The 26,466-nt window shown below is 45.3% G+C and overlaps 2 protein-coding genes across 6 annotated transcripts; one reads left to right on the forward strand and one right to left on the reverse strand.

The window, feature by feature from the left end:
- Positions 1 to 1,913: 1,913 nt before the first annotated feature.
- LOC122673937 (GTPase IMAP family member 5-like) lies at positions 1,914 to 9,577 on the forward strand. Its single transcript, XM_043871819.1, has 4 exons — positions 1,914 to 2,108; positions 6,099 to 6,147; positions 8,840 to 9,344; positions 9,481 to 9,577. The coding sequence occupies exons 2-4, from the start codon at positions 6,105 to 6,107 to the stop codon at positions 9,575 to 9,577; spliced, it is 645 nt and encodes a 214-aa protein (XP_043727754.1). The 5' UTR covers positions 1,914 to 2,108; positions 6,099 to 6,104.
- A 4,514-nt stretch (positions 9,578 to 14,091) lies between these two features.
- Positions 14,092 to 21,192, reverse strand: LOC122674450 (GTPase IMAP family member 5-like). Of its 5 annotated transcripts, none has more exons than XM_043872779.1 (4): positions 20,944 to 21,192; positions 18,468 to 18,551; positions 16,355 to 16,403; positions 14,092 to 15,086 (listed from the first exon to the last, which is right to left on the reverse strand). In XM_043872779.1, exons 2-4 carry the CDS (start codon positions 18,501 to 18,503, stop codon positions 14,200 to 14,202), a joined length of 972 nt encoding a protein of 323 aa, XP_043728714.1. In that variant the 5' UTR covers positions 18,504 to 18,551; positions 20,944 to 21,192; the 3' UTR covers positions 14,092 to 14,199. The 5 variants fall into 5 exon arrangements, with proteins under 5 accessions (XP_043728714.1, XP_043728718.1, XP_043728715.1 ...); XM_043872783.1 differs by lacking the exon at positions 18,468 to 18,551 and adding an exon at positions 19,493 to 19,572; XM_043872780.1 differs by lacking the exon at positions 20,944 to 21,192 and adding an exon at positions 19,493 to 19,529.
- Between the last annotated feature and the right edge of the window lie 5,274 nt (positions 21,193 to 26,466).

Below are 26,466 nucleotides of genomic sequence, written 5' to 3' on the forward strand. Positions count from 1 at the left end.
TGTATTTCGTTTCAGTCTTTACCCCCATTAAGTTTCAGTTCAATTCAGTTCAGTCACTCAGTCATGTCCAATTCTTTGTGACCCTATGGACTGCAGCATGCCAGGCCTCCCTGTCCATCACCAACTCCCCAAGCTTGCTCAGACTCATGTCCATTGAGTCGGTGATGCCCATCCAACCATCTCATCCTCTGTCATCCCCTTCTCCTCCTGCCTTCAATCTTTCCCAGCATCAGGGTCTTTTCCAATGACTCAGCTCTTAACATCAAATGGCCAATGTATAGGAGCTTCAGCTTTAGCATCAGTCCTTCCAATGAATATTCAGGACTGATTTCCTTTAGGGTTATCTGGTTTGATCTCCTTGGTGTCCAATGGACTCTCAAGAGTCTTCCGCAGCACCACAATTTATAAACATCAGTTCTTCAGTGCTCAGCCTTCTTTATGGTCCAACTCTCACATCCATATATGACTACTGGAAAAACCATGGCTTTGACTATATGAACCTCTAATGACAAAATGATGTCTCTGTTTTTTAATACGCTGTCTGGGTTTGTCATAGCTCTCCTTCCAAGAAGCAAGCATCCTTTAATTTTGTGGCTGCAGTGATTTTGGAGCCCAAGAAAATAATATCTGTCACTGCTTCTACTTTTTCCCCTTCTATATGCCATGAAGTGATGGGACTGGATGCCATGATCTTAATTTTTTAAATGCTGAGTTTGAAGCCAACTTTTTCACTCTCCTCTTTCACCCTCATCAAGAGGCTCTTTAGCTCCTCTTGGCTTTGTGCCATTAGAGTGGTATCATCTGCATATCTAAGGCTGTTGATATTCCTCTTGGCAATCTTGATTCCAGCTTGTGATTCATCCAACCCAGCAATGCAAGAGAAAGTGAAAGTGAAGTTGCTCAGTCATGTCAAACTTTTTGCGGTGCTGTGAACTGTAGTCCGCCAAGCTCCTCTATCCATGGGATTTTCCAGGCAAGAATACTGGAGTGGGTTGCCATTCCCTTCTCCAGGGGATTTTCCCAACCCAGGGATCGAAAGCGGGTCTCCCACATTGCAGGCAGACTCTTTACCATGGCAACGCAGGAGACACCAGTTCAATTCCTGGCTGAGGAAGTTCCCCTAGAGAAGAGATAGGTTACCCATGCCAGTATCCTTGGGCTTCCCTGGTGGCTCAGACGGTAAAGAATCCACCTGCAATGAGGGAGAGCTGGGCTCAGTCCCTGGATTGGGAAGATCGCCTGGAAGAGAAGCACAGCACATTCTGTGTATAAGTAAAATAAGCGGGGTGACAATATACAGCCTTGATGTACTCCTTTCCCAATTTTGAACCAGTCAGTTGTTTCATGGCCAGTTTTAACTGTTGCTTCTTGACCCACATACCAGCACCACAATTCAAAAACATCAGTTTTCAGGAGACAAATACGATGGTCTGGTATTCTCATCTCTTGAAGAATTTTCCAGAGTTTGTTGTGATCCACACAGTCAAAAAGAACTGCCTACCGCTCCTCAAAAATCACACACACACACACACACACACACACTCCCTAAGAACAGACAGTCCAACCCCAAAAGCAAAAGACAAGGACAGTGGCTCTCTGACTCCCAGTTCTGAGAAGTTTCTGGAAAGGAAGAAGGTTCCATTCCATCCTGTTCTGCACCTTGCTCCAGCTTTGCACAGAGGGTAAAGAAGTTCTCCGCCAAAACCCAACACTCCCATGAAGGCAGCCAGTGGGCTTTAGCAACGAGGGGGTGAGGGACGGAGAGTTAGGGGAGTCCATATTTTGCTCTCTCACAACCCAAACATCACTTCTTTTCTTCTCTCATGTCTTAAAGAGGAAATGAGAGGGGCGAGGCGCTCGCGGTCTCCAACAGGAAGCATCCCTGAGTGCATTGGGGGCTGGGGGGGGGAGGCTGGGGGGCGGGGAGTGGCGCACACTCTGAACCCAGTGCTCTCAGTTTCGGCGGCAGCAGTTTCTCCCCGCCCGGAGGGGACAGGGGGCGCCCTCCGTCAGCCCCACTTTCCTTCTTATCCTGCAGTCGTGCCCTGCAACCTTCGGCCGCGCGCTCCCGCCGACCCGCCCGCACCCAGCCCGCAGCGCCGCGCCTGGTAAGGGGACCCTGGCGGGGGGTCCCGGGGTTCTGGGGAGGCGGGGGTGGGGGGGGGCGGCGAGGAGCAAAGCAGGAGGGGAGCGGGGGCTGGGGAGGGCGTCTGGAGCCAGCAGTTGAGTCAGGGCTACTGACTTCTGGTGCGACCTCACACCGGTTCCATGCCTCTGGGCTCCCCCGTCTGTGAAACCCGGCGCCGATGGAGAGCGTTATGGACAACAGCGGGTTCCCAGCGCGACTGAAGCGGGTTTGGGAACCGCTCACTCCGCGTTCACAGCCCATCGCTTTCCACAGGGCTGCGATCTTTTCCGTGTCGTGTCCTACTTCTTAGCTCCTTTGATTTTCATAAGCTTCACGGGGTTTCATAGAGCTTCACTAATAGTCTCTTCCATTTGACAGATGAGAAAAACTGAAATTCACAAGCTGCCCTAAGTAGGTAGAGCGAACATCTTAAGTTTTAGCTTCTTCACTTCTCCAATACCACCCCCAGCCCACCCCTGACAAGCACCACCTCCCAGAGATGTCAGGGCGCAGGAATCCATTCCTAGGGCTCCTCAGGACGAGTGCCCTCACTGAGTCACATGTTCCCAACAAAACCTCTCAGTGGACATTGTTTCAAGACCTTGATCTTCTGAAATCCACCCCATTCTCTCCCAGAGACACCACACGTTTCTTGCGACACGATGTAGAACTTGATTCTATGGCAGAGAGACCCCAGCGTGTAAAAGAAACATCCCTTTGTCTGCTGTCAACCCCCTGTGAGCGCCGTGTTATGAAATTATGATGCTAAACTGTGAAACCAGCGATGCTGGCAAACAGTGGGACCAGGGCACACCAGGAAGGAGAGACTCATGAATAAGGAAAATGAAAAATGTTTTTACCTTTCCTAAAACAGCATACATGAAAGAGCCCGCTTTCTCATGGTTTGATAAAATAATGTATTGTCAAGATAATGTCAGATTCGCCCAATTTAAAGATCAGAAGGTATATAATGTTCATTTGCTTCAGCCTCCTCCCTAAGTTAGATCCTCCTGCTGTTCCTGTCAAATACCCTTATAATCTCTGCTTGCACATTGTCTCTATCATGATTCCTGATCCCGTTTGGGGAGGATTAAGATTTTCTTTGTGGGGAAAAAAATCTGCCTCCATTCTTCATTCCCCCACTTTTCTCTGTTCTGCGATGGACACATGTCACATTGCTTCAGGTTTACAATGCTTCTGGATGTCTTCCTAGGCTTGATTCAGTCCTTCTAATATCCTGTCATTTTGGCATCTCCATCAGTATCCTTTCTGACTAGTCTCTGGACACTTTGGTATGTATTAATATCCACCCAAAAAAAAAAAAAAAACACCATTCTTCAGTGGGATGTGTCTCCCAGGCGACCTGATTCACTCAGAAGATGGTTCAGGAGGACGGTGCTGCACCTCTGCTCACCAACCAGAAATTTGATGGCGTTTTGTGGCAGCCACAGAGCTCCATTTGGGTCACACAGATCATCAAGCCACAGAAAAACACCAGATCGTTTAAAACTGAAATCCTTCCATTCTGAGCAACTTCTCCCCCCTGCAATTTTATGTTTGAATTTTTTTTTAAAAATGCACCCAAAATTTTGCAATACACTTCTCTTTGTTGGTTTTAGGGTAAGCTTCCATCCTGTTGGGTTCAGTTTTGTCTTGACCAGGGATGGCAACATGGTATGTGATGTTCCAAGAGGCTGGTTGACTTTATAACCGCTTTTCTGCCCTGATAAATCTAAGAGAATATGCAGGCAAAATGTGTCATTTTTTGCTCTTAGCCTCATGGCAGTTGTGTGATCATGGGCAGATCAGTTAAGGTTCAGTTTCCCAATACTTTAATGGAAAATTTAATACCTATCTTGGTCACATCATAGGGAATTTTGAAGAACAATTAAAATAATGGGCATAAAAGAAACTTTAAAATTTAAAATAAATGCACAGAGAACTTTATGATGGTAAAGTTCATCAACATTGTCACCACTATCTTCGTCATTTTTACCACATTGATATACTGATTCCAATATATAGTAAATCTCATCTGAGGTAGATACGATGTCAGAGAATTTGTTCAGTTTTAGCAAAATCTTGAGTATAATTTACCAGAGGCAAGGACAGAATGTGGGGAAAGGTGGTGAAGAAAATGCTCTTCTGGGGGTGAAGGAAGGGAAAGGGGTGTTGGAGGAAAAGGAAAGGTAGGAAGTTATCCTAATATATTCTAACAGTGTGACAAGGGATGGTTTCCCTAATGGGGGCCATTTCTAAGCATCTCGACTGAATGAATAGAAAAATGTAAAAAAGGTAATAATACCAGAATAAACCTAAATAAGCAAATCAGTTATGAAACCCATTCTGAATTCAATGTCAATCAATAAAATGCAAGTTTAAGCCAATTAAAACATAAGACATTCTAATGTATGCCCAAAAGGGTAACCAAAAAATTAAAAATCTAGTATTACCAAGTATAAGTGAAGATTTGAGGGATGCTCACATGTGACTACTGCCAGCCTGAGAGCAAAAGTCTTCTGGAGTCAAACTTGGCAACATCTAGTCAGGTGGAAGCTGTCCATCCCAGGGATTCTCACGTGCACAAGATGTGTGCAGGACTCTTCTGCAGCACTCTTGGTAGTAGCAAGGATGTATTTGGAACACCAAATGTTTGTTAAGAAAGAAGTGGATAAATGTTACATAAATAATGTCACTTGCATAAAAGATTAAAATACCAAAAAGTACTATATCTTAACTATAGACTGATGTGTATGTACAAGTGTAAATACACAATTGAGAAAGAAACATAAATATCTCAGAATACTGATTACCTCGGAAAGGAAGAGTGAGAATGAGACTGGGAAGTGGAGGAGTCAAAAAATAAAGAAATGGAGCTATATGTGTAATGCTCTTTTAATGTTTTCAGTCCAACAGAATAGCAGCAATAACAATGCCAAAATACTGAGATTTGTTCACTGCAAATGGTGGGCATTCATTTCATTTTTCTGTGTATTTCTCTCCTTAAAATGTTTGTTTCATGACAGCATAATCTTTAAGATTGACTAAATAAAATACAGGCTCAGAGTTCATCTTAATTATAGTTGCATATTGCATGCTTGCCTTTTCTAATGCACACTTATCTTTTCTAGCACCAAGAAGAATGACACAATAGCATGCCTCAACTGAATGAAACCTTTATCTCTATAGTTTTGCCAATTTCTGGTGACATCAACTAGGATTTTTTTTTAAGTGGCTATTGATTTAAAGACATTTGATTTAAAACTGAGCAGGCAATGACTTTATGCTGAATTTGTCCCAAATGTTGCTGCTGTCCCTCAGTCAGGGCACCAGTTTCTCTTCCTCCAGCTGCTCAGCAGGAGGAGGATGGTGACCATGTCAGCCTTCTTCCCCTTCTCCCTCTCGTATCCATCCTCAAAGGAGCCCTGGACCCCAATTCCACACTCCCACTGGGAACTACATTGTACTTTCCCCTTTGCCACTGGGATGTCCATCTGATACGTATAGTTTCTGGGACTGGAAATGCCCGGTACTTCAAACAAACCACTATTCATTTACAGTAAGGCAACTTTTATTCTCTAGTCTAGCAAGTTTGCCTACCTTGATTCTAATAATAATAATAATAAAATAATAAAAAGTCCGGCTTCTCATTCCTAGAAGAAGGCTTTCTTTATTTCATGCCTTTTCTGCTTGAAAGGAGATAATCAGCTGATGTGTACTCAAACATTTCTTGCTTTCCTGTAGAATGAGAAACAAGCATGAGTTCACTGTGTTAACATAATCTAGCATCACCTGGCTTGCTTAAAGTTATATATGAATATTTGAAAGCAAAATAGAAGTTAGAAAGTTAGCAATGGAAATGCCTCATGAAAGGATAATTGTTTTTGGCTGTCTGAATTGGAGGTGTTCTCAGGCCTTACCAACTCCTATAAGGACACTTGCCTTTATTCCTTTCTTCTTTTTATTCCAGAAGCGAATGGAAGGGCTTCAGAGGAGCAGATACGGAACCATGGCTGAAGGTAAGAAACTCTCCAAATTCTCAAGCTCTCTAGGCACCAGGGGAAAATCACTGTCTTCAAATATTGAGACAGAAGAGAAACCCAATTATTTTAAACTGCAGAAGAAAAAGGTAGCTATCGTGTTCTTTGAGCTTCCCTGGTGGCTCAGCTGGTAAAGAATCTGCCTGCAATGAGGAAGAGGTTGGTTCAATCCCTGGGTTGGGAAGATCCACTGGAGAATGGCATAGCTAGCCACTCCATTATTCTGGCCTGGGGAATTCCATGGACTGTAGAGTCCTTTCCCTTCTCCAGGGGATCTTCCCAACCCAGGGATCAAACCCAGGTCTCCTGCAATGCAGGCAGATTCTTTACCAGCTGAGCCACAAGGGGAACCCCAGTATACTCCATGGGGTCGCAAAGAGTCGGACACAACTGAGTGACTTTCACTTTCATCTTGTTGTTTATCTTCCCTACCATCAGCACAGCCCACACACCCAAGTGTGAAGCTCTGCCCTGCGCGGTGATGTATGGGAAATGTGGCAACAAAACTTCAAGTCAGAAATCAGGGAATTTGGAACCAAATTGTGAAATTCTTTTTCCCTACCTGTGCTCAGCTGAAAAGAGGGCAGTTTCCCCATGTGTGCATGCTAAGTCACTTCAATTGTGTCCAACTCTTGGCCACCCTCTGGGACTGTAGTTCACCAAGCCCCTCTGTCCATGGGATTTTCCAGGCAAGAATACTGGAGTGAGTTCCCCCAGGGGATCTTCCTGACCCAGGAATCAAACCCGGGTCTCTTGCATCTTCTGTATTGGCAGGCTGCTTCTTTACCACTAGTGCCACCTGGGAAGCCCAAAGTTCCCCCACAGAGATTTAGTAATCATGTTTGAAAAAAAAAAAATCCAGAATACTTAAGGAAAGGCAGAACCAGCACAGAGTAAAAGGAGTAAAATAACAGATTTTGGGAGCCGAGAATGAACTTAATTCATTTGGGTTTATAAGAACTCCAGAAATGCTTGCATTCTCACTCTCTTCATCCCTAGAAGACTTAGCTCTTGGTACAGAGAGACCCTCACCAACACCACTTATGTTATAATTTCCTGTAATTCTATCAGCCACATCAATGATCTTTTGAAAATATATATTGCTAATGTTCTTATCTCTTCTTCAGCCACCCATCCAGGGTCATTTGTCAGATCTGTCCCTGACATCAACCACAAGCCTTCTGTAGGCTCACTTTCCAATATTCAAATCCCTACCCTAACAGCAGAAACCCAGGGACATTCAGCTGGTCCTCCGTGGGAGGTCACTGGGACTCTAACATCTGAGACTTCCTTTACCCCCAGGGTTCAGATGATTGTTATGAGCAGTCTGTGTGCCTGGGAACTGGTGGGTGAAAAGCAGTTGATAATATTTTCTCATTTATGATTTATTCTCACCTCCTTGTAATTTCACCTGAGATTAGCATGAAACTGGCCTAAGTACCATCAGGGGAAAAGAAAAGGACCACTTTTCTTTCCAAAAACCTGTGTTTTCATTGGTCCTGAAGAAGTCCTTGGAGCATCCTCCATAGTGTAGCAGTGGAGCATCCTCCATAGCTCTTGGCTATGGGTCCAAGCTTGGGCTCCCAATGTAGGCTTCCTACCAGTCAAGAGCCACCTAAAGTTGTATGCAAACATTTGTATAATTTTCATATCACTGTTTGGCAGAGAGAGGTCCATAGCTTTCATGAGATACCATGAAAGGTCAGGGACAGAAAAATCTTAAGAATCACTAACTTTACCAACAAAGACCTATTGTATGGTACAGAGAACTCTGCTCAATATTCTAAATAATCTAAATAGGAACAGAATTTGAAAAAGAATAGATACACATATAGGTATGACTGAATCACTTTGCTGAAACTGAAACAACAATGCTCGTCATCTTGTTGTTCAGTCGCTCAGTCATGACCTCCTCTGAAACCCCATGGACTGCAGCACACCAAGCTTCCCTGTCCTTCACCATCTCCTGGAGTTTACTCAAACTCACATCCACTGAGTCCGTGATGCCACCCAACCATCTCATCCTTTGTTGTCCTCTTCTCCTCCTGCCTTCAGTCTTTCCCAACATCAGGGTCTTTTCTACTGAGTCAGCTCTTCTTCGCATCGGGTGGCCAAAGTACTGGAGTTTCAGCTTCAGCATCAGTCCTTCCACTGAACACCCAGGACTGATCTCCTCTAGGATGGACTGGTTGGATCTCCTTGCAGTCCAAGGGACTCTCAACAGTCTTCTCCAACACCACAGTTTGAAAGCATCAATTCTTCGGTGCTCAACCTTCTTTATGGTCCAACTCTCACATCTACACAGCACCACTGGAAAAACCATAGTTTTGACTAAACAGACCTTTGTTGGCATAGTCATGTCTCTGCTTTTTAATACACTCTCTAGGTTTGTCATAGCTTTTCTTCCAAGGAGCAAACATCTTTTAATTTCCTGGCTGAAGTCAGCATCTGCAGTGATTTTGGAGCCCAAGAAAATAAAGTCTCTCATTGTTTCCATTGTTTCCCCATCGGTTTGCCATAAAGTGGTGGGACTGGTGCCATGATCTTAGTTTTTTGAATGTTGAGTTTTAAGCCAACTCGTTATCTGCTCCAAGAGTAAATAAAAATTTAAAATTAAAGAAAAAAAAATCACTACCATGGTAAAACAAGAAAATTCTTTTTTTTTTTACAGGCGGGATAGAACATCAGGGCTTTGAACCCTCCTCCTCCTTGAGGATCATCCTGGTAGGGAAAACAGGCAGTGGGAGAAGTGCCACCGGGAACAGCATCCTCTGCCAGCCCGTGTTTGAGTCCAAGCTGGGGGCCCAGTCGGTGACCAGGAAGTGTCAGAGGGCAACAGGCATGTGGAATGGGAGGAGCATCCTGGTGGTGGACACGCCCCCCATCTTTGAGGCTGAGGCCCAGGGTCAAGAGGTGTACCAGAACATTGGATCCTGCTATCTGCTGTCAATGCCAGGGCCCCACGTGCTGCTGCTGGTGACCCAGCTGGGGCGCTTCACCAAGCAGGACGCGGTGGCTGTGACCAGGGTGAAGGAGGTCTTTGGGGCGGGAGCCGAGAGATACATGGTCGTCCTCTTCACCCACAAGGAGGACTTGGCGGGTGCATCCTTGGATGAGTACGTGGCAAACACAGACAACCTCAGGCTGAGGAGCCTGGTCCGGGAGTGTGGGCGGAGGTACTGCGCCTTCAACAACCGGGCCTCCGGGGACGAGCAGAGAGAGCAGCTGGCCCAGCTGATGGCCGTGATCGAGGGGCTGGAGCGGGAGCACCAGGGTGCCTTCCTCACCAACGAGCTCTTCTTTGATGCACAGATGCTCCAGCAGATGGGGGGTGGCGCCAGTGGAGAAGGTTACAGGCACTACCTGGACAAGGTACGGCTGCAGGTTGCAAAGCAAAAGGAAGGCCTGAAAGAGGCTGAGAGAAACTGTGCCTTCAAGGCGCTCCTCCGACTCAAAGCCTGGATCGCTTCTCATGCCAAAATATTTGTTCTTCTTGTCCTATGCCTTTTTATTTTTCTTGCCATTGTAATTATTTTGTCTAGTACCCATCAAGGTTGAGCATTTTCAGATGATATCTGCCGTCAGCTTCCATTTTTTTCAGAGTCAGTACATCACCGACTCAATGGACATGAGTTTGAGTAAACTCCGGGAGTTGGTGATGGACAGGGAGGCCTGGCGTGCTGTGGTTCATGGGATCACAAAGAGTCAGACACGACTGAGTGACTGAACTGAACTGATATGTATCTATATTGGTCAGGAACTTTATTTGCTTTTTAAATAATTTCACTTCCTTGCATCAGACATACCATCCCTTTTCTTCAGTTGCTTTTTTAGGTAAATAAAATGCAAAGGGGAAAAAAAATCTCATTCTGTTGTGTTAAAAATGGTGAAGGCAAATAATAAACTAAATCCACAACATCAAGAAATATCGAGGAGTTTGCGTAAAGGAAAGTAAGTGAATTGACATGCTGTGTGAGTGAGCGTCTCACCAGGGACCTACTTTTTACAGTTGAAATTGCTTATTTTATATGAAACATACTCTGATTTCCTTGTAGGTTGTAAAAAAAAAAATAATTATACACTCCACAAGAGAGAAAGACTAGGGTGTTCTGGGATGTCTCTGGGGTGTGAAGAGGCTGGGGGAGAAAGGAAGAAGGCCCTGGAGATGGGTGGGGAGGAAGATCTCCGCATAGCCAGCCCCTGGGAAATTAAAGAACCAGAAATCCTTAGAGCAGAGCTGGACAAGAGCCAGATGGTGAGTGTAGGAATTCAGACTTAGCCGGCCATCTGGTCTCCTTCAACACCCAACCGTCCTCTTGAGCACAAAAGCCACCCTGGACAAAAGGAAGTGACCTGCAAGGCTGCATTCCCTACAAGTTTAGAAATTTGAATTGCATGAACTTTTCATATGTGGCGATGAAACATTCTGCTTCTTTTGATTTATTCACGCTTTAAAAAAATGTAAAAGCCTTCCTCAGCTCACAGGTTATACAGAACTGGCCTCAACCTGGATTTGCTCTGCAGGCTGTGGTTTGCCCACTCCCGTCTTAGAAGAGATTTTCTATCATGGGTTGAGCTGGGATGTAGTGGAACATCTTGAACCCTAAGATCAGCACAATCGTGGTGATACATGTAGAAATTTGGGGAAAGGGTGACATTGCACATTTCAGTGGTAGAAAAAGAGTAGTGGGCAGACACTGGGATGAAGTCTGAGTGGTGGTCACCAGGTCAGTGGAAAGAGGAAATCAGATGAGGAAGGGTCTGGGTGACCCCTTCCCAACTTCTCCTTCTATGGGATAGCTGCCCGTCCCTTCGTACCCCCTCCCTAAAGGACTGACTTCAGGCAGAGGGAGTAGGCAAGCCATTCGATATCACAGTAATCTAAGTCTGTGTCCCAACCAGTAATGCTGGGTCAGGCAGGAGATTGAGAATCACTGGAGGAGGCAGGGAGGGACCAGGCTGGGCGGGGCCCTAGGCAGGTTCAAAGGCTTTCTCCCTGAGGTTTTTAAGCAGGTTAGGAATTTCAGGAAGATCACGCTGCAGCAGTGTGGCAGTTGGGCTAAATAAGTGTGAGCCTAGGAACATGGCTTCACACCCAGAAGAAAAGAATTCCATCTCAGCCATCCATCGGGGCCTGAGCCGGAACGGGAAGTGTGGGGATGGAGAGGACACGACAGGAATGGGGACACCGAGGGGGTGAATTGACACAGAGTGGCACTGACATCAAGGTCAGAAGGGAGCCAGCTTTCTGTCGGCCTCCCAGGGGCCCTGGCCCCCCCCACTGCCCGGGCCCTGAGAGGAGACTGGGCTGAGCAGAGGAAGGCGGAGACTTCAGATCTGGTGGAGTCGACCTAGAAGCCCTCTGGGGTGGGTGGTCTAAGGCACTGGACCAGGGAAACTCACTTAAGAAAGTATTTGGAAAAATGGGCCAAAGAACTAAACAGACATTTCTCCAAAGAAGACATACAGATGGCTAACAAACACATGAAAAGGTGCTCAACATCACTCATTATTAGAGAAATGCAAATCAAAACCACAATGAGGTACCATTACACGCCAGTCAGGATGGCTGCTATCCAAAAGACTACAAGCAATAAATGCTGGAGAGGGTGTGGAGAAAAGGGAACCCTCTTACACTGTTGGTGGGAATGCAAACTAGTACAGCCACTATGGAAAACAGTGTGGAGATTCCTTAAAAAACTGGAAATAGAACTGCCATATGACCCAGCAATCCCACTTTTGGGCATACACACTGAGGAAACCAGATCTGAAAGAGACACGTGCACCCCAATGTTCATTGCAGCACTGTTTATAATAGCCAGGACATGGAAGCAACCTAGATGCCCATCAGCAGATGAATGGATAAGGAAGCTGTGGTACATATACACCATGGAATATTACTCAGCTGTCAAAAAGAATTCATTTGAATCAGTCCTAATGAGATGGATGAAACTGGAGCCCATTATACAGAGTGAAGTAAGCCAGAAAGATAAAGAACATTACAGCATACTAACACATATATATGGAATTTAGAAAGATGGTAATGATAACCCTATATGCAAAACAGAAAAAGAGACACAGAAATACAGAACAGACTTTTGAACTCTGTGGGAGAATGTGAGGGTGGGATGTTTCAAAAGAACAGCATGTATACTATCTATGGTGAAACAGATCACCAGCCCAGGTGGGATGCATGAGACAAGTGCTCGGGCCTGGTGCACTGGGAAGACCCAGAGGAGTCGGGTGAAGAGGGAGGTGGGAGGGGGGATCGGGATGGGGAATAAGTGTAAATCTATGGCTGATTCATATCAATGTATGACAAAACCCACTGAAATGTTGTGAAGTAATTAGCCTCCAACTAATAAAAAAATTAAAAAAAAAAAAAAAAAAAAGAAAGTATTTGGGAGTAGGGCTGCAGGAGGGTGGCCTACCTCCAGGGATGCAGATGATCGGTTCCCAGGCCTCCCGGCAATGAGAAAGCATCTCTCGCCCCAAGAGCAGCGTTTCTCAGTGATCCAGATGGCATTCCTCCTTTGGTGACTTTCTAGGGGAGTAAAGCTGGAGGGTGAACCCAGGAATATTTTGCAGTAGAAGAGGAGACAGGGCCGTGCTCCACCTTGACTCACACATGGATGTTCCCCAACGTAACCTCTTGGAAAGTGTTCAAATATGAGCACTGAATCTCCCTCAAAAGGTGAAGGAAGCACAGAAAAAACCACCTGGGGGCATCCCATTTCCTCTGCCCCCCTTTTGTCATTTTCAGGATAATTCATCCCATGGTTTTTTCACATTCTTGGGATGCAGTGAATTTCCATTTCTTGAAGTAGGAGCTTTAGATATAGGCAGAGGTCCTCCCTGTCACCTGATAAAAGAGAAATTCATTTATTTATTCTCTATTCACTTTTTTCGCAGGAAGCATGAAAACACGGGTGTTCTGATAAATTTCAGGATTTCTTTTAAAGAGATACGAAGAACTCTTTATTAGTTCAAATGTTTTCAAGTGCAGGTAAAAAAGACCCCCAACTACAATGGCTTAAGTAATAAGGGAATTTATTGGCTGACAGAATCAGAAATCGGAGATGGGGTGGGCTTCAGGGCTGGTTGATTTAGGGTCTAGGGTTGATTCCATTACTCTGCTCAGCTTTGAAGTGTTGGGTAAGGTGGCCATGGAGAAAAAGAGAGTAAGCCAGGCATTCAGGCAGAAAAAGATTCATTATAGGAAGAAAGAAAGAAAGAAACTGGCTTTAGAGAAAAACCAGTGCCCTCCCTTTACAGCCAACCCTTCTTATACCTTATTGATGGGTAATTGTGCCCTGAAGGGAAGGGGCCTTAATTTATCTTTAGCCTGCAGGTGGGGTCTTGTGGTCACATAGTTGAAGGGGTCTCAAAGTTGCAGGGTCACATAGTCTTAAGAAACTAGCACCAGCAGGGAGAAACAGGATATTGCCTTCAGGAAAAACAGGATGCCCACCAGGCCAATGTGGCCACTGTGACTTCATCTTTTGTTTGTCAGGGCACCACAATGGGCCATATTTTAACTACATGCTATGAGCCCCTTGTGAACCCTAACATTTTGCCTTCAACCTCACATGGCTGCTGTCTTTCCATGCCTTGCACTCAGATGCCATAGTGTCCCGAGGAAGAAGAGGCTGTCTCTCTATGGGGGTCTCTGCTGGGCAAGGAGATACTTTCTGGCCCCACCTCTGCAGACTTTTACTCACTTCCCATTGGCCCGACTTTGATCTCAGGCCCTTGACTGAGCTGGTCACTGCAAAGAAAATGTGACAGTACATACACCAGCCAGGGACCCCTGAAACTCAGCCGTTGTCTTGCTCTGAAGGATGTGGCTTCACCAAGGAAGCTGTGGAGGCATGAACCAAGCCAGAAATCTACAAGGAAGGAGGGTCGGGGGAGCTGCAGAGATGGCAAACCATGTCCTCAGCAGACCAGGATACTTTATTTCTGAATTAAACAATGAATCCATGGGGTGATATTTGAGAAATGACTCTGCCACACAGATGTCACTCAGAATTAAAGCTGGTACAGGATGATCAGTAGAATAAGAAGAAAAAGTAAACTGCACCAAACAATACAAACACAAAGCTCATAATTCACAGCGATCCAGGCTTTGAGTCGGAAGACTGTCTTGAAGGCCCAGTTTCTCTTGGCCTCTTTCAGGCCTTGCTTTTGCTTTGCAACCTGCAACTGCACCTTGGCCAGGTAGCACCTCTGACCTTCTCCATGGGCGCCACCCCCACCTCGCTGGAGCCTCTGTGCATCAAAGAAGAGCTCGTTGGTGAGGAAGGCGCCCTGGTGCTCCCGCTGCAGCCCCTCGATCACGGCCATCAGCTGGGCCAGCTGCTCTCTCTGCTCGTCCCCGGAGGCCCGGTTGTTGAAGGCGCAGTACCTCCGCCCACACTTCTGGACCAGGCTCCTTAGCCTGAGGTTGTCTGTGTTTGCCACGTACTCATCCAAGGATCCGCCATCTAAGTCCTCCTTGTGGGTGAAGAGGACGACCATGTATCTCTCGGCTCCCGCCCCAAAGACCTCCTTCACCCTGGTGACGGCCACCACATCCTGTTCAGTGAAGCGCCCCAGCTGGGTCACTAGCAGCAGCACGTGGGGCCCTGGCACCGACAGCAGGTAACAGGCTCCGATATTCTCATACACCTCTTGATCCTGGGCCTTGGCCTCGGCCTCAAAGATGGGGGGCGTGTCCACCACCAGGATGCTCCTCCCATTCCACGTGCCTGTTGCCCTCTGACACTTCCTGGTCACCGACTGGGACGCCAGCTTGGACTCAAACACGGGCTGGCAGAGGATGCTGTTCCCGGTGGCACTTCTCCCACTGCCTGTTTTCCCTACCAGGATGATCCTCAACGAAGATGATCCTGGATTTAAGCTCTCTCCTCCTTCACCTGTCACAGCACATGAAAAGTTAATGTGCAATCCTTGTGGACTGAATGTGTCCCCCCCCAAAAAAAATTCATATGTGAAACACTGATCCTCAACGTGATGGTCACTGGTGGTCAGGTTTTTGGGAGGTGATGAGGTCTAGATGAGGGCATGAGGATGGAACTCCATGATGGAATTAGTGTCCTTCTAAAGAAACAAGGACTATATTCATTAGAAGGACTGATGCTGAAGCTGAAGCTCCAGTATTTTGGCCACCTGATGCAAAGAGCCAACTCTTTGGGAAAGATCCAACTCATTGGAAAAGGCTGGGAAACACTGAGGGCAGGAGGAGAAGGGGGCGACAGGATGAGATGGTTGAATGGCATCACTGACTCAATGAATGTGAGTTTGAGCAAACCCTGGGAGATGGTGAAGAACAGGGAAGGCTGTCCAGGACAGGCATGCTGCAGTCCTTGGGGTCGCAAAGAGTCGGACACCACTTAGTGACTGAACAACAAAGAAAAGAAAGAGACTACTCTCTGTCCATCAGATGTGGACACAGCAACCAGAAGGTGGCTTCTCCGCAGACACCAAATCCCCCACACCTTGATCTTGGACCTCCCAGGCTCCAGAACAGTCAGAAATAAATATTTCTTGATTACCACCCAGTCTCTGCTATTTGTTTTAGCAGTTTTAACTGACAAAAAGAGTAATACATGCCTCTTGAGGAGGAAGAGAACAAAAGAAAAAAAGGAAAAGATCTCAAAGGACTAGCACACCTGGATCAATTTGGCTATCACACCCTTTATTCTCACCACAGGCCTGGGCTCAGAGTAAATATTCTTATATAGAGAAAAAGGGAGTTCACACAGGGCTGGTAGAATAAATCACCCAGGATGGCCAAAGTCTTTAGGATTGATCTTTCCAGGATGCTGGACTTCTCCAACCTTTCCAGAACATTCTCCCTATTCAGTTCCCACCCAGAAGTCTTTTTGATGCTCCGAGCTTCCTATAACCACTGGATTAAATATTTGTCCCATACTTTCAACTCCTCCCATCCCTGCATGGTCTCCGTTTTATCACATGGCAGAGTTTTCTATGAAAAAAACGTATCCTCAGTAAGGAGAGTATGACAGCAAGTAGCCTAGTAAGTTCTGTTTCCTGGGGAAATGCATTTTCTTTGTCTTCAGGTGACTCTAGTCTTGTACCTTTCACTGCAGGTGGGAAGTTGGCTGCCCCAGTGCTGTGCTCATGGCCCCCCAGTGTCGTGAAGGGCTCCTCCAGACCTTACCTGTGGTGCAGCTCTCTCTTCCACCCTGCTGAAACCCTTCCATTTTGTTCTAGGGAGAGAACAGACAAGGATTGTTCAGACTGGAGTTGGATGTGACATCCAGCACAGAAGACCACATTTTATAGACAGGAGACTGAAGGGGGCAAAAAACAACTACTGAAGGTTAACATAATTTAAAGGATGTACTGAGACTAAAACCGAAGTCTTCTGACCCTCAGCCACTCTTGGCACTAGATCGAGGCTCCTAGTGAGGAGTATATAAGACAGTCCCAACACGAAAGCACCGACACGTGGTTTCCCACCACCGGTATTTAGTTACTGACAAGATGCAGTGAAAAACGTGCTGTCCACCCAGAAAACCAAACATGGAAGCTGGTCATTTCCTGGCATCCTGGCTCTCTGCCTTGAGGGTCTCAGTCCCGTCCTGAGTTCCAAACCCAAGATTGCCTGGCAAAGTTCCTCCCTTTGGTAAGTTCACAAAAGAAGCTCTTCCCTAAGTTCTTCTATGGTGATGATGGTGTAGAGGGTCACCAATCATCCCAGTTTGCCCTGGACAGAGAGGGTCCCCTGATCAAAGGAGCATTAGCGTTGAAACTGGGAGAGTCCCAGGCAAACTGAGATGAGTTGGTCGTGGCAGAAGTAGGAGATGGTCATGAGTCCAGGTTGGCAGGAGGGTGGACCAGACATCCAGTAAACAGAGGAACACCTGATTTGTTAGGTTCAGATCAGCTGTTGTTACCAAAGATCTACACTTCTATGTTCTCAGCTCAAACAGTCCTAGACCAGTAACTACCTCAGGGCCATCTCTCTTGCGCCCACTCTCCTTCTTTCGCTGTCCCCCATATGCCTTTTTCTTGATCTTTCTCTTTCTCCCCACCTCCTACTTCTTGTGCTCAGTGAGGGGGTCCACTGAGGCCCCACCCAAGGATGACTACTCAAGCTTCATTACTGGGAAAGTTCTTCACAACCCTTTCCAAAACTACATCAGAACCTTGCTGTGTGCAAACTTTTAGAGTATTTTCTAAAGCTCAAGGAGTTAATGCTAAAGAATGAATCTCTAATTGTGGAATTTCAGCATCTAGGACAGATGAACCAAAAAAAAAAGTTTTGGAATAAGTGAATTTCCTCCACCACCCATGGGATCACACCATATAGAGTATTATCTAACCTCTCCATCTGTGAAATTGACTGCAATGAAAGTCAGCATTCAGCTTCTGTCAGTTTCCTGATAATATTTTGTAATTCATTCTAATGGTATTGTATTTTTCAAGCCAAAAGACAATTCTGCCTCAAGACTTCATTGTCACCTCCTGCCTGAGTTTCCAGCCTGCCAGTCTGCCCTACAAATTTCAGACCTACCATCCATGTGAGCCAATTCCTTCAATTAAATTTCTTTATACATATATCCTATTGGTTCTGTTTTTCTAGAGAAAACTGATACATCAATTCAGCTAAGTCCCTCTGTTGAAACTCAGAAAAGGAACAAACCTGAAAATAATTCTTATCTTTGGCTGGATCTTTTCAAGGAGGATTTTTAAACATATTGCAAAGGGGTGGCAAATGGGAGAACCGGGTTTTATTTTAAGTATCAGCTTGTTTTCTGTGCTGATGATCTTGAAACCAAGGTGTTCTATTTTCTCACATACTGCCCTTGGGTCATCTTGAATGGTGGTCTCCAGAGAGGACCACTGAGGAGGGGCTCCCGAGCATCTGAAGGTACCACACAGGTGCCAGGTAAGTGACTAGAGTGATGAGGGGCAGAGAAGGTGATGCTGAAAGAGCTGCAGAAAGGGGAACTGGAGGAGGTGGGGGAGGCTGGAGATGATACACCTGGACTCATAGAGAAATCAAAAGATGCTGTCCACATCTTTTAAATATGAGGAAACTGAGGCTTCAGGGGGTAGGTAATACAGCAATGGCATGAAGCAGCCTGCACCCAGGACTGGTGTTGAAGGGATATCAAAGAGAGATGGCAACTCCTTCGCCATGTCTCCTGGCCAATTTAGAATGCAGGCAGGACCAGAGCATGCCACCTGCCCTGCATGTTGGAAGAGACTGGTCCCCTCGGGCTGCCCCCAAGTCCCTTGGGAACAGGTCAAGCAGAGCTACTCACACGATATGTATGACCAAGCGACTGGTAGCCAGCCATCTCTTCCAAGAATGAGAAGCTTAAATTGCTGCTCTCTTTGAGCCTAGCCTGAGCAGAAAGAGAATTTTTTTTTAAAACGTGGCGGGGGGGCCTTCTCAAGAACCATCTTTCTCAACTATTTTTTGAAGATTTATTTCTTCTCTCTAGCTTAGTGCAAATGGCCACACCTCTGATGAGAAGGCTGCCACCACGTCCCAGCTGCACTCTCTCCCCTGCTCTGTTCCCGGAAGACCCCTGTGCCCATCAGTCCCCTCCCAACATCACCATCACCACGCTTCCTCCTGCCAACAACCCAGCTCCCTCGCTTTAAAGCCATCATCTCTTCATTCATTCATTTAAGCGCTACTAAACACTTCTCTTCCTACACTTGGAAGACAGCTGGACCAGTTTAGAGAACAGTTCCTTGCAGAGACTGGGAAAGAAGGTGATTCTTTCTACCATGCTTGGATAACCCCACTTGCCACCACATCTCCACTGGGCAGAGCTGAAAGGGGAACATGAGGATGGCAAAGATAGAGGCAGCCTTGCGAAAATTGTGAAACTGATTCAGTTTCAGGAAAATACAGAAACTGGCCTGAAATGGACCAAAACCTGGGCAGATTATCTTACTCTTTGCCAAAAGCATTCAGAATCTCCCCCTACTGGCCCCATAGGAGAGTGTTGGAGAGTGTGACACCCTGATTCAGAATCATAGACAAGGTAGCATGGTGAGACACTGTTCCCATCACAGGGAGCCAAGCAGGATAATCCTCCAGGAATAATGCCCTCATGACCCCATTCTGGCTAATGAGGGAGATAAATCATTTTTAAAACAGTAAATTGTATTTCTTTCTCAGAAATAAAGTACATGCTTTACCTGAGCAGATCATCTTGAATCCTGTTCCTAAAAATTTCTCCCCTCTTGAAAATAGAAATTTTCCGTCCAGCTAAGCAGTGTATGCAACAGAAACAAGCAACAGATAGTTGGGGAGTTTGTGATGGACACGTACCCACTGCTAGGTTTTAAATGGATGACCAACAAGGATCTATAGTAGAGTCCATGGAACTCTGTTCAATGTCGTGTGGCGGCCTGGATGGGAGGGGAGTTTGGGGGAGAATGAATACACGTGATTGTATGACCGGGTCCCTACACTGTTCACTTGAAACTGTCACAACATTGTTTGTTCATTGGCTATACCCCAATACAAAGTAAAAAAGTTAAAAAGTAAATAAATAAAAATTAGCCACCAACATTCTAAAGATAAGGGATTTCACCTTTAAAAATCTGAATCTATATGGTTACCAGTGGGAAAACTGGGGTGGGGTGGTGGGGGGGAGGAACAAATTAGGAGATTGGATTGACATATATACACTAATATATATATTATATACTATACATATATACATATAAATAGATAACAAATGAGGACCTAATGTGTATAGCACAGGGAACTCAACTCAATACTCTGTAATGAACTATATGGGAAAAGAATCTAAAAAGGTGGATATGTGATATGTATAACTGATTCATTTTGCTGTATAGCAGAAACTAACACAATATTGTAAATCAACTATACTCCAATAAAAAAAAATTTATATCCAAAACAAAAAAGAGAGAGAGAAGCAACAGACATCAAGTCAGATTAAAATCACAAGGCAATTTTTCTGCCTGTTTTTCAAAGGACATCCTGTGACTTCAGGGAGCAGGTCAGACCCTCCTCCCAGCAATGTGCAGAAAATTCGATAGGTCCTGGTGGCTCAGACAGTAAAGAATCTGACTCCAGTGCAGGAGACCAAGGTTCGATCCCTGGGTGGGGAAGATCCCTTGGAGAAGGGAATCACCACCCACTCCAGTATCCTTGCCTGGAGAATCCCATGGACAGAGGAGCCTGGTGGGCTACAGTCCATGGGGTCACAAAAAGTCAGACTTGACTGAGCAACTAACACAGACATGCATGAAGCAGCCACTAGGTGCATATGTGAAAATGCTTTTGCAGAAGCACAAGAAATAAGCAAGCTAGTATCACCAGAGGGCTACTGTCTGAGCTCATTATGCTCCATATTTTAGGTTCTGAAAAGTATGGACTTCCCCTATGGCTCAGCAGGTAAAGACTCTGCCTGCAACATAAGAAATACAGGAGATGAGAGTTGGATCCCTGGGTTGGGAAGATCCCCTAGAGGAGGAAATGGCAACCCACTCCAGCATTCTTGCCACTATTACACTAGTCCAATGGATTGATACAATCATTTCTGAAAAGTATAGTACCAGTAATATTTTCTCTTGCAGTAAATTTGGGGCTTTAGGCTACATAATTCCTGACCCTAATAATTTTGAAATAATGAAACTGAGGCTTTGAAAGATCAAGTGTGCAGGCTGACCCAGACTGTTACTGGGAGAACCACGTTGAGAGGGAGGGAGGGGGAAAGAGAGAGAGACAGAGAGAAGAACAAACCCTGTCACCTGCTAGATGCTGCAAAGTTCTGCAAGTTCTCAGACAATCTTGCTGCAATCTTCCTTCCTCTCCAGGCAGCCTTTTTCTTTGGCTTCTAGTCTCATCACAAAAACACAAGATCAGTGGATGATGAAAAAAACCTGGCCACCGATCCTATCTGCCAGAGACAGAGAAGGACCAGTCCCCCAGGGTAGGCAAAGAACAACGCATGGGTTTCCTCACCAAGCCATCCTTGGAGAATGACTCAAATGACCTCAGAGGCAGATACACCCAAGGAAGAGGGTTTTTTTACTTTGGTTTTGTTTTCTTTTTAATAACATGCCATTTCCTTCTCCCCACCACATCTCTATAAGGCTTTTGTGCAAAACAAGTTCTCTACCTGAGTTAGTCTGGAGACCCAGGGGAGCCAATGAACATCTGGGGCATAGCTGCACCCCAAACCAAGTATTTGCCACCTTTCACTGGCCTGAAGTGGACTAACAGGCATCTCTGCTCATCCACCATTTACCTCTTCTGCATAGATAGTTCTTATATGTAACTCCAGACGGCAGCGAAGGCTGAACTCAAGCAGGCGTCTTGCTTGAAATCTTCTGGGGATCTGGGCCTCTTGTTTCTCTGTCAAATGCCCTGCCCTCAAGTTAGTCGTGTTTTGACTTGTATGCATGCTAAATTGTCTCAGTCATAACCGAGTCTTTGCGACTCTGTGGACTGTAGCCCATCAGGCTCCTCTGTCCATGGGATTCTCCAGGCGAGACTACTGAACTGGGTTGCCGTGCCCTCCTCCAGAGGTCTTCCCCACCCAGGGATCAAACCCATGTCTCTTACGTCTCCTGCATTGTCAGGCAGGCTCTTTACCACGAGCACCACCTGGGAAGCAAGGTGCGTACTCATGCAAATTACCATGAAAGTTGGAGTTCGATAATCTTCTGTGTAGGTTTTTTTACTACTCACATATGAAAACTATCTGAGATCGAACCCATGCCTCCTGAAGCTCCTGCATTGGCGGGAAAATTCAGGGGGAAGCAAAGTTTGGTAGGTTTCTTCATCTGGGTGGACTTGTATTTCCATGGAAGCCAGGGACACATCTGTCCCCACCCACAGTATGATCTAGGCAAAGTGACAAGTATCCCCTGGCGGCCTCCCGCTTCCTCTGCTTCCTGGCAAAGGCCCTGCTGGGGGCCCCAGGGCTGAAGCACCTCTCTGGAGACATTCTTAGGGTGAAGGGGGCATTACCAGCCCATTTGGGTTCAGATTAACTCTGGGAAAGCAACACTAAACGGGACATAGAGATACAGGTAACTCTTGGTTCATTTGCTTAGCTTGCAGAAGTGTGCTAAGTCATTTCAGCCGTGTCCCACCCTTTGCAACCCCATGGACCATAGCCAGTCAGGCTCCTCCAGCCGTAGAATTTTCCAAGCAAGAATACTGGAGTGGGTTGCCATTTCCTCCCCCAGGGGATCTTTCTGACCCAGGGATCAAACCTGCATCTCCTGTGTCTCCTGCATTGCAGACGGATTCTTTATTTGCTCAGCCATAATGCAGATTAACACCCACATTTCACATTTACAGTGAAAGCCACACTTAACTTACAAACTATTCATCCATATTAATACTGTAATTTTAACTTTTCAAATAATACTAACTGTTGCACTGAATGTGGTGGATACATGCCCTCCTACCATAGAGGACAGAAAAGCTTGCTTTTAACATACAGAAGACATTATTTGCTCTTTGCTAGCTACAAAAGCCTCTGATATCTCATTCTTGCCCAGGGTGGGGGTGGCATGAGGAGAAGAGGGTTAAAGATCAACTCTTCTAAAACAAATTTCTTTTGCTACACATTTAACTCTTAACTGGTTTATCATGAATATTTTTACACCTGAAGTCAACTTGTTTAGTCATCTCAGCACATATTTTGCAAATACTTGGGACATTGCTCAAAGGAATCAAATCTACATCTGCCTTGTGAGTTTTAATGGTTAAGGTAACCTGGTCTTTTCACCTGTCTTAAGCTATTGGTGCCCCCATACCATAAAGACTACAGGTCCTGATTAGCTACTTTCTGTGCATTAGAGAAAATGCAAATTAATCATTGAAAAAAAAAAAGAATCATCTTGGTTCTGTCTTCAGGCATTTTCTCAGCTACAGCAACGGGTGAGATAGGATGGCCTTCTATTGGGGACAATTGTACACTTTTTCCTCTAGACAGTCTCTTTATACTCTTAGCTGGTATTTTCTGTTAAATTGTATGTGTTTTTCTCATTGATTCAAGAAAAGCCTTTATTTATGACTCAAGAAAGCAAAAGACTATCTATCCTATATAACAACCATTAACACTCCTTCTCTGCCCCTTTCTTTTCTTTCTTTAGAGTTTTATGGCTATTCAGGACTCCTTCTGCATTAGCACTTGGAATCCTAGTGATGGCTCTTCAAACCATGTATTAGTCATTCAGTCATTGTGTCCAGCTGTTTGTGACCCCATGGACTGTAACCCACCATGCTCCTCTGTCCATGGAATTCTCCAGGCCAGAATACTGGAGTGGGTTGCCATTCCCTTCTCCAGGGCATCTTCCCAACCCAGGGATCGAACCTGGGTCTCCTGCACTGCAGGCAGATTCTTTACCCACTGAGCCACCAGGGAAGCCCTTTAAACCACAGGGGCTTCTAATTGCTGGCGAAAGAAATACTAACAATAAAGAAGGAAGGGAATTGCTCCTTCCTGCCCTTACAGGTGCAGGGTAAAGCAACAAGTATTATTCCTACATAAGAGTTTGTGAGATATTCAGTCCTTGAAAACTGTAGTTCTGCCCTGTGAAAATAACTGTTCATCTCTCTAAGTCTGTGGAATAATGGTTGTCTTATTTAATAAAGTTTTTCCCTACTGTGAGATGTAAATTGAAATCTAGTCATTCCTAACAGGTCTTAATACTCATACGGTTTCTTGAACAGATCCACAGGAGATCACTGACAGTCCTTTCCTCTGCCATAGGCATGTAGGCAATAAAACAAAATAGAGAAGTTTGAGGTTTGTGTCTCACATTTAAATTCACAACACGCTCAGTAAAATAGAACTGTCAAGTGGCGTCAAATGTCTTGCAAATACTACCCCCTGCTGTTTATCTCTTAAGCTCACTATGTTAGGTTTTTTGCTCCTCTGGAAACTTTAACAATTGTTTTCTTTATGGCTTCTATCATTCCTAGAAAGCCCTCCTTTCTCATCCATTTATTTAAAAATATATTATTTAGGTCCACACAAAAATCTGCACATGAATATTTAAAATAGCTTTATCCATGATCACCAGAATTTGATAGAAGCCAAGATGACCTTTAGTTCAGTTCAGTTCAGTCACTCAGTCATGTCCAACTCTTTGCGACCCCATGAACCACAGCACACCAGGCCTCCCTGTCCATCACCAACTACTGGAGTCCACCCAAACCCATGTCCATTGAGTCAGTGAAGTCATCCAACCATCTCATCCTCTGTCGTCCCCTTCTACTCCTGCCCTCAATCTTTCCCAGCATCAGGGTCTTTTCAAATGAGTCAGCTCTTCCCATCAGGTGGCCAAAGTATTGGAGTTTCAGCTTCAACATCAGTCCTTCCAATGAATATTCAGGACTGATTTCCTTTAGGATGAACTGGTTGGATCTCCTTGCAGACCAAGGGACTCTCAAGAGTCTTCTCCAACACCACAATTAAAAAGCATCAATGCTTTGGCACTCAGCTTTCTTTATAGTCCAACTCTCACATCCATACATGACCACTGGAAAAACCATAGCCTTGACTAGATGGACCTTTGTTGACAAAGTAATGTCTCTGTTTCTTAATATGCTGTCTAGGTTGGTCATAACTTTCCTTCCAAGGAGTAAGCGTCTTTTAATTTCATGGCTGCAATCACCATCTGCAGTGATTTTGGAGCCCAGAAAAATAAAGTCAGCCACTGTTTCCACTGTTGATGAATGGATTAATAAGCTGTGGTACATCCAGTCAATGGAATGTTATTCACCATTGAAAAGAAATGTGCTATCAAGCCATGAAAAGACATGGAAGAACTTTAAACACATATTACTGAGAGAGTCAATTTCTAGGTAGGTTGATAAGAAGTCTGGGGTCCCTGAGGAGGAGAAAGGGGTCTGGGGCTGTCAAGGAAGAGATAGGGGTCTGGAATTCTCAAGGAGGAGGAAAGGACAAACTTTTTTTCCCTACATTCCTTAGTAAAGATTATATAACAACGATGAATCCTGCTTGAGGACAGTTTCTCCTTCTTGAAAATCTTCTGACTAATCCTATTATCTTAAAATGTATATTATGGGAGTGGGTCTGGTAAGATCTTTACAACCTTGAGACATTCTTGGAAAGAGTGGAGCAGAGGATAAGATGTATAGAAAGAGTAACATGGAAACTTACATTACCGTATGTAAAATAAATAGCCAACAGGAATTTGCCACATGGCTCAGGAAACTCAAAGAGGGGCTCTGTATCAATCTAAAGGGGTGGGATGAGCGGGAGAAGGGAGGGAGGTTCGAAGGGAGGGGATATATGTCCACCTATGACTGATTCATGTTAAGGTTTGACAGAAAACAACAAAATTATGTAAAGCAATTATCCTTCAATTAAAAAATTAATTAGTTAAAAAATTCTTTTGATTTCTTGTAATAACCAACTGAAAAAGCATATAACTTCCTTTTCTAAGACTAGTGAGGGGGCACTTTCCATCCCCCTTCTGTTACCTATGTCAGAAGCTTTCTTTGTCCTTTTTCACTTTAATAACACTCTGCTACACAAAAGCTCTTGAGTGATCAAGCCTGGTCCCTGGTCCCAAAGCTAAATCTTTGTCTTTGGAGATCCGGAATCTGACACTGTTCACTGTAAGCTATTATCTTGGGGACTCATCCATGATCTTCAGGACAAGGTAAGAACACTCAGATCTCTAGCTTTTCTGTTTTCTCACTACACACGTTTTCTGCTTTACTTTACTAACTCTACGGTGTGCTTGCATGAATGAATGACACGCCCTGCATGAAGTAAGTGATGAGCTCTGCTCTGCAGTTTTGCGATGCCTCGAAATGACTGAAGGCAGGGCCCCAGAAAGGGGAGCCTTGTCGGGAATTCACACCGACCTGCCAGTGCCAAGAGACACCCAACGTCCCTGCAAGGGGAGCGGCCAGAAACGGACGAAGCGTGTGGACTGAACTTTACTTTCCTTGGTCATCTTTTCCTGGTCTCTTTGACCATTTCATAATTGCCTGGGGAATTAGAACTATTAACCTAATCAGCCGGATCACAGAATTTCAAGGGCCTTGTGATCCATGCCGTTACTGTGTACTTTCACTTAGACCCCCTTTATGGAAGTGCCTAGCCTTGCTAGGAGCTGAAAGTTTCATGAGTACGTTTGGGATCGAGGTGGAGCTCTAGCTCCCTCTAGCTCCAGGAACGTCTCTCAGGCTAGAGGTTACTCTCTTGCCTGCCTGCCTCAGGGGCCATGACCTGAAAGTGAGTCTTTATCACTGCTCTGCCTCCAATCTATGTGGAT

Source organism: Cervus elaphus, chromosome 18 (assembly GCF_910594005.1).
Source record: "Cervus elaphus chromosome 18, mCerEla1.1, whole genome shotgun sequence".
NCBI classification, from domain to species: Eukaryota; Metazoa; Chordata; class Mammalia; order Artiodactyla; family Cervidae; genus Cervus; species Cervus elaphus.

Bases quoted from the DNA above. Each gene is read 5' to 3' on its own strand.
- LOC122673937 (XM_043871819.1), top strand. From the start codon at position 6,105: ATGGAAGGGCTTCAGAGGAGCAGATACGGAACCATGGCTGAAG. The intron at 6,148-8,839 runs GTAAGAAACTCT...TTTTTTTTACAG, and splicing joins ATACGGAACCATGGCTGAAG to GCGGGATAGAACATCAGGGC. The intron at 9,345-9,480 runs GTACTGCGCCTT...TTTGATGCACAG, and splicing joins GTCCGGGAGTGTGGGCGGAG to ATGCTCCAGCAGATGGGGGG.
- LOC122674450 (XM_043872779.1), bottom strand. From the start codon at position 18,503: ATGGCTGGCTACCAGTCGCTTGGTCATACATATCGT. The intron at 16,404-18,467 runs GTGAGTAGCTCT...TTCTCTCCCTAG, and splicing joins CGCTTGGTCATACATATCGT to AACAAAATGGAAGGGTTTCA. The intron at 15,087-16,354 runs GTAAGGTCTGGA...GTGCTGTGACAG, and splicing joins AAGAGAGAGCTGCACCACAG to GTGAAGGAGGAGAGAGCTTA.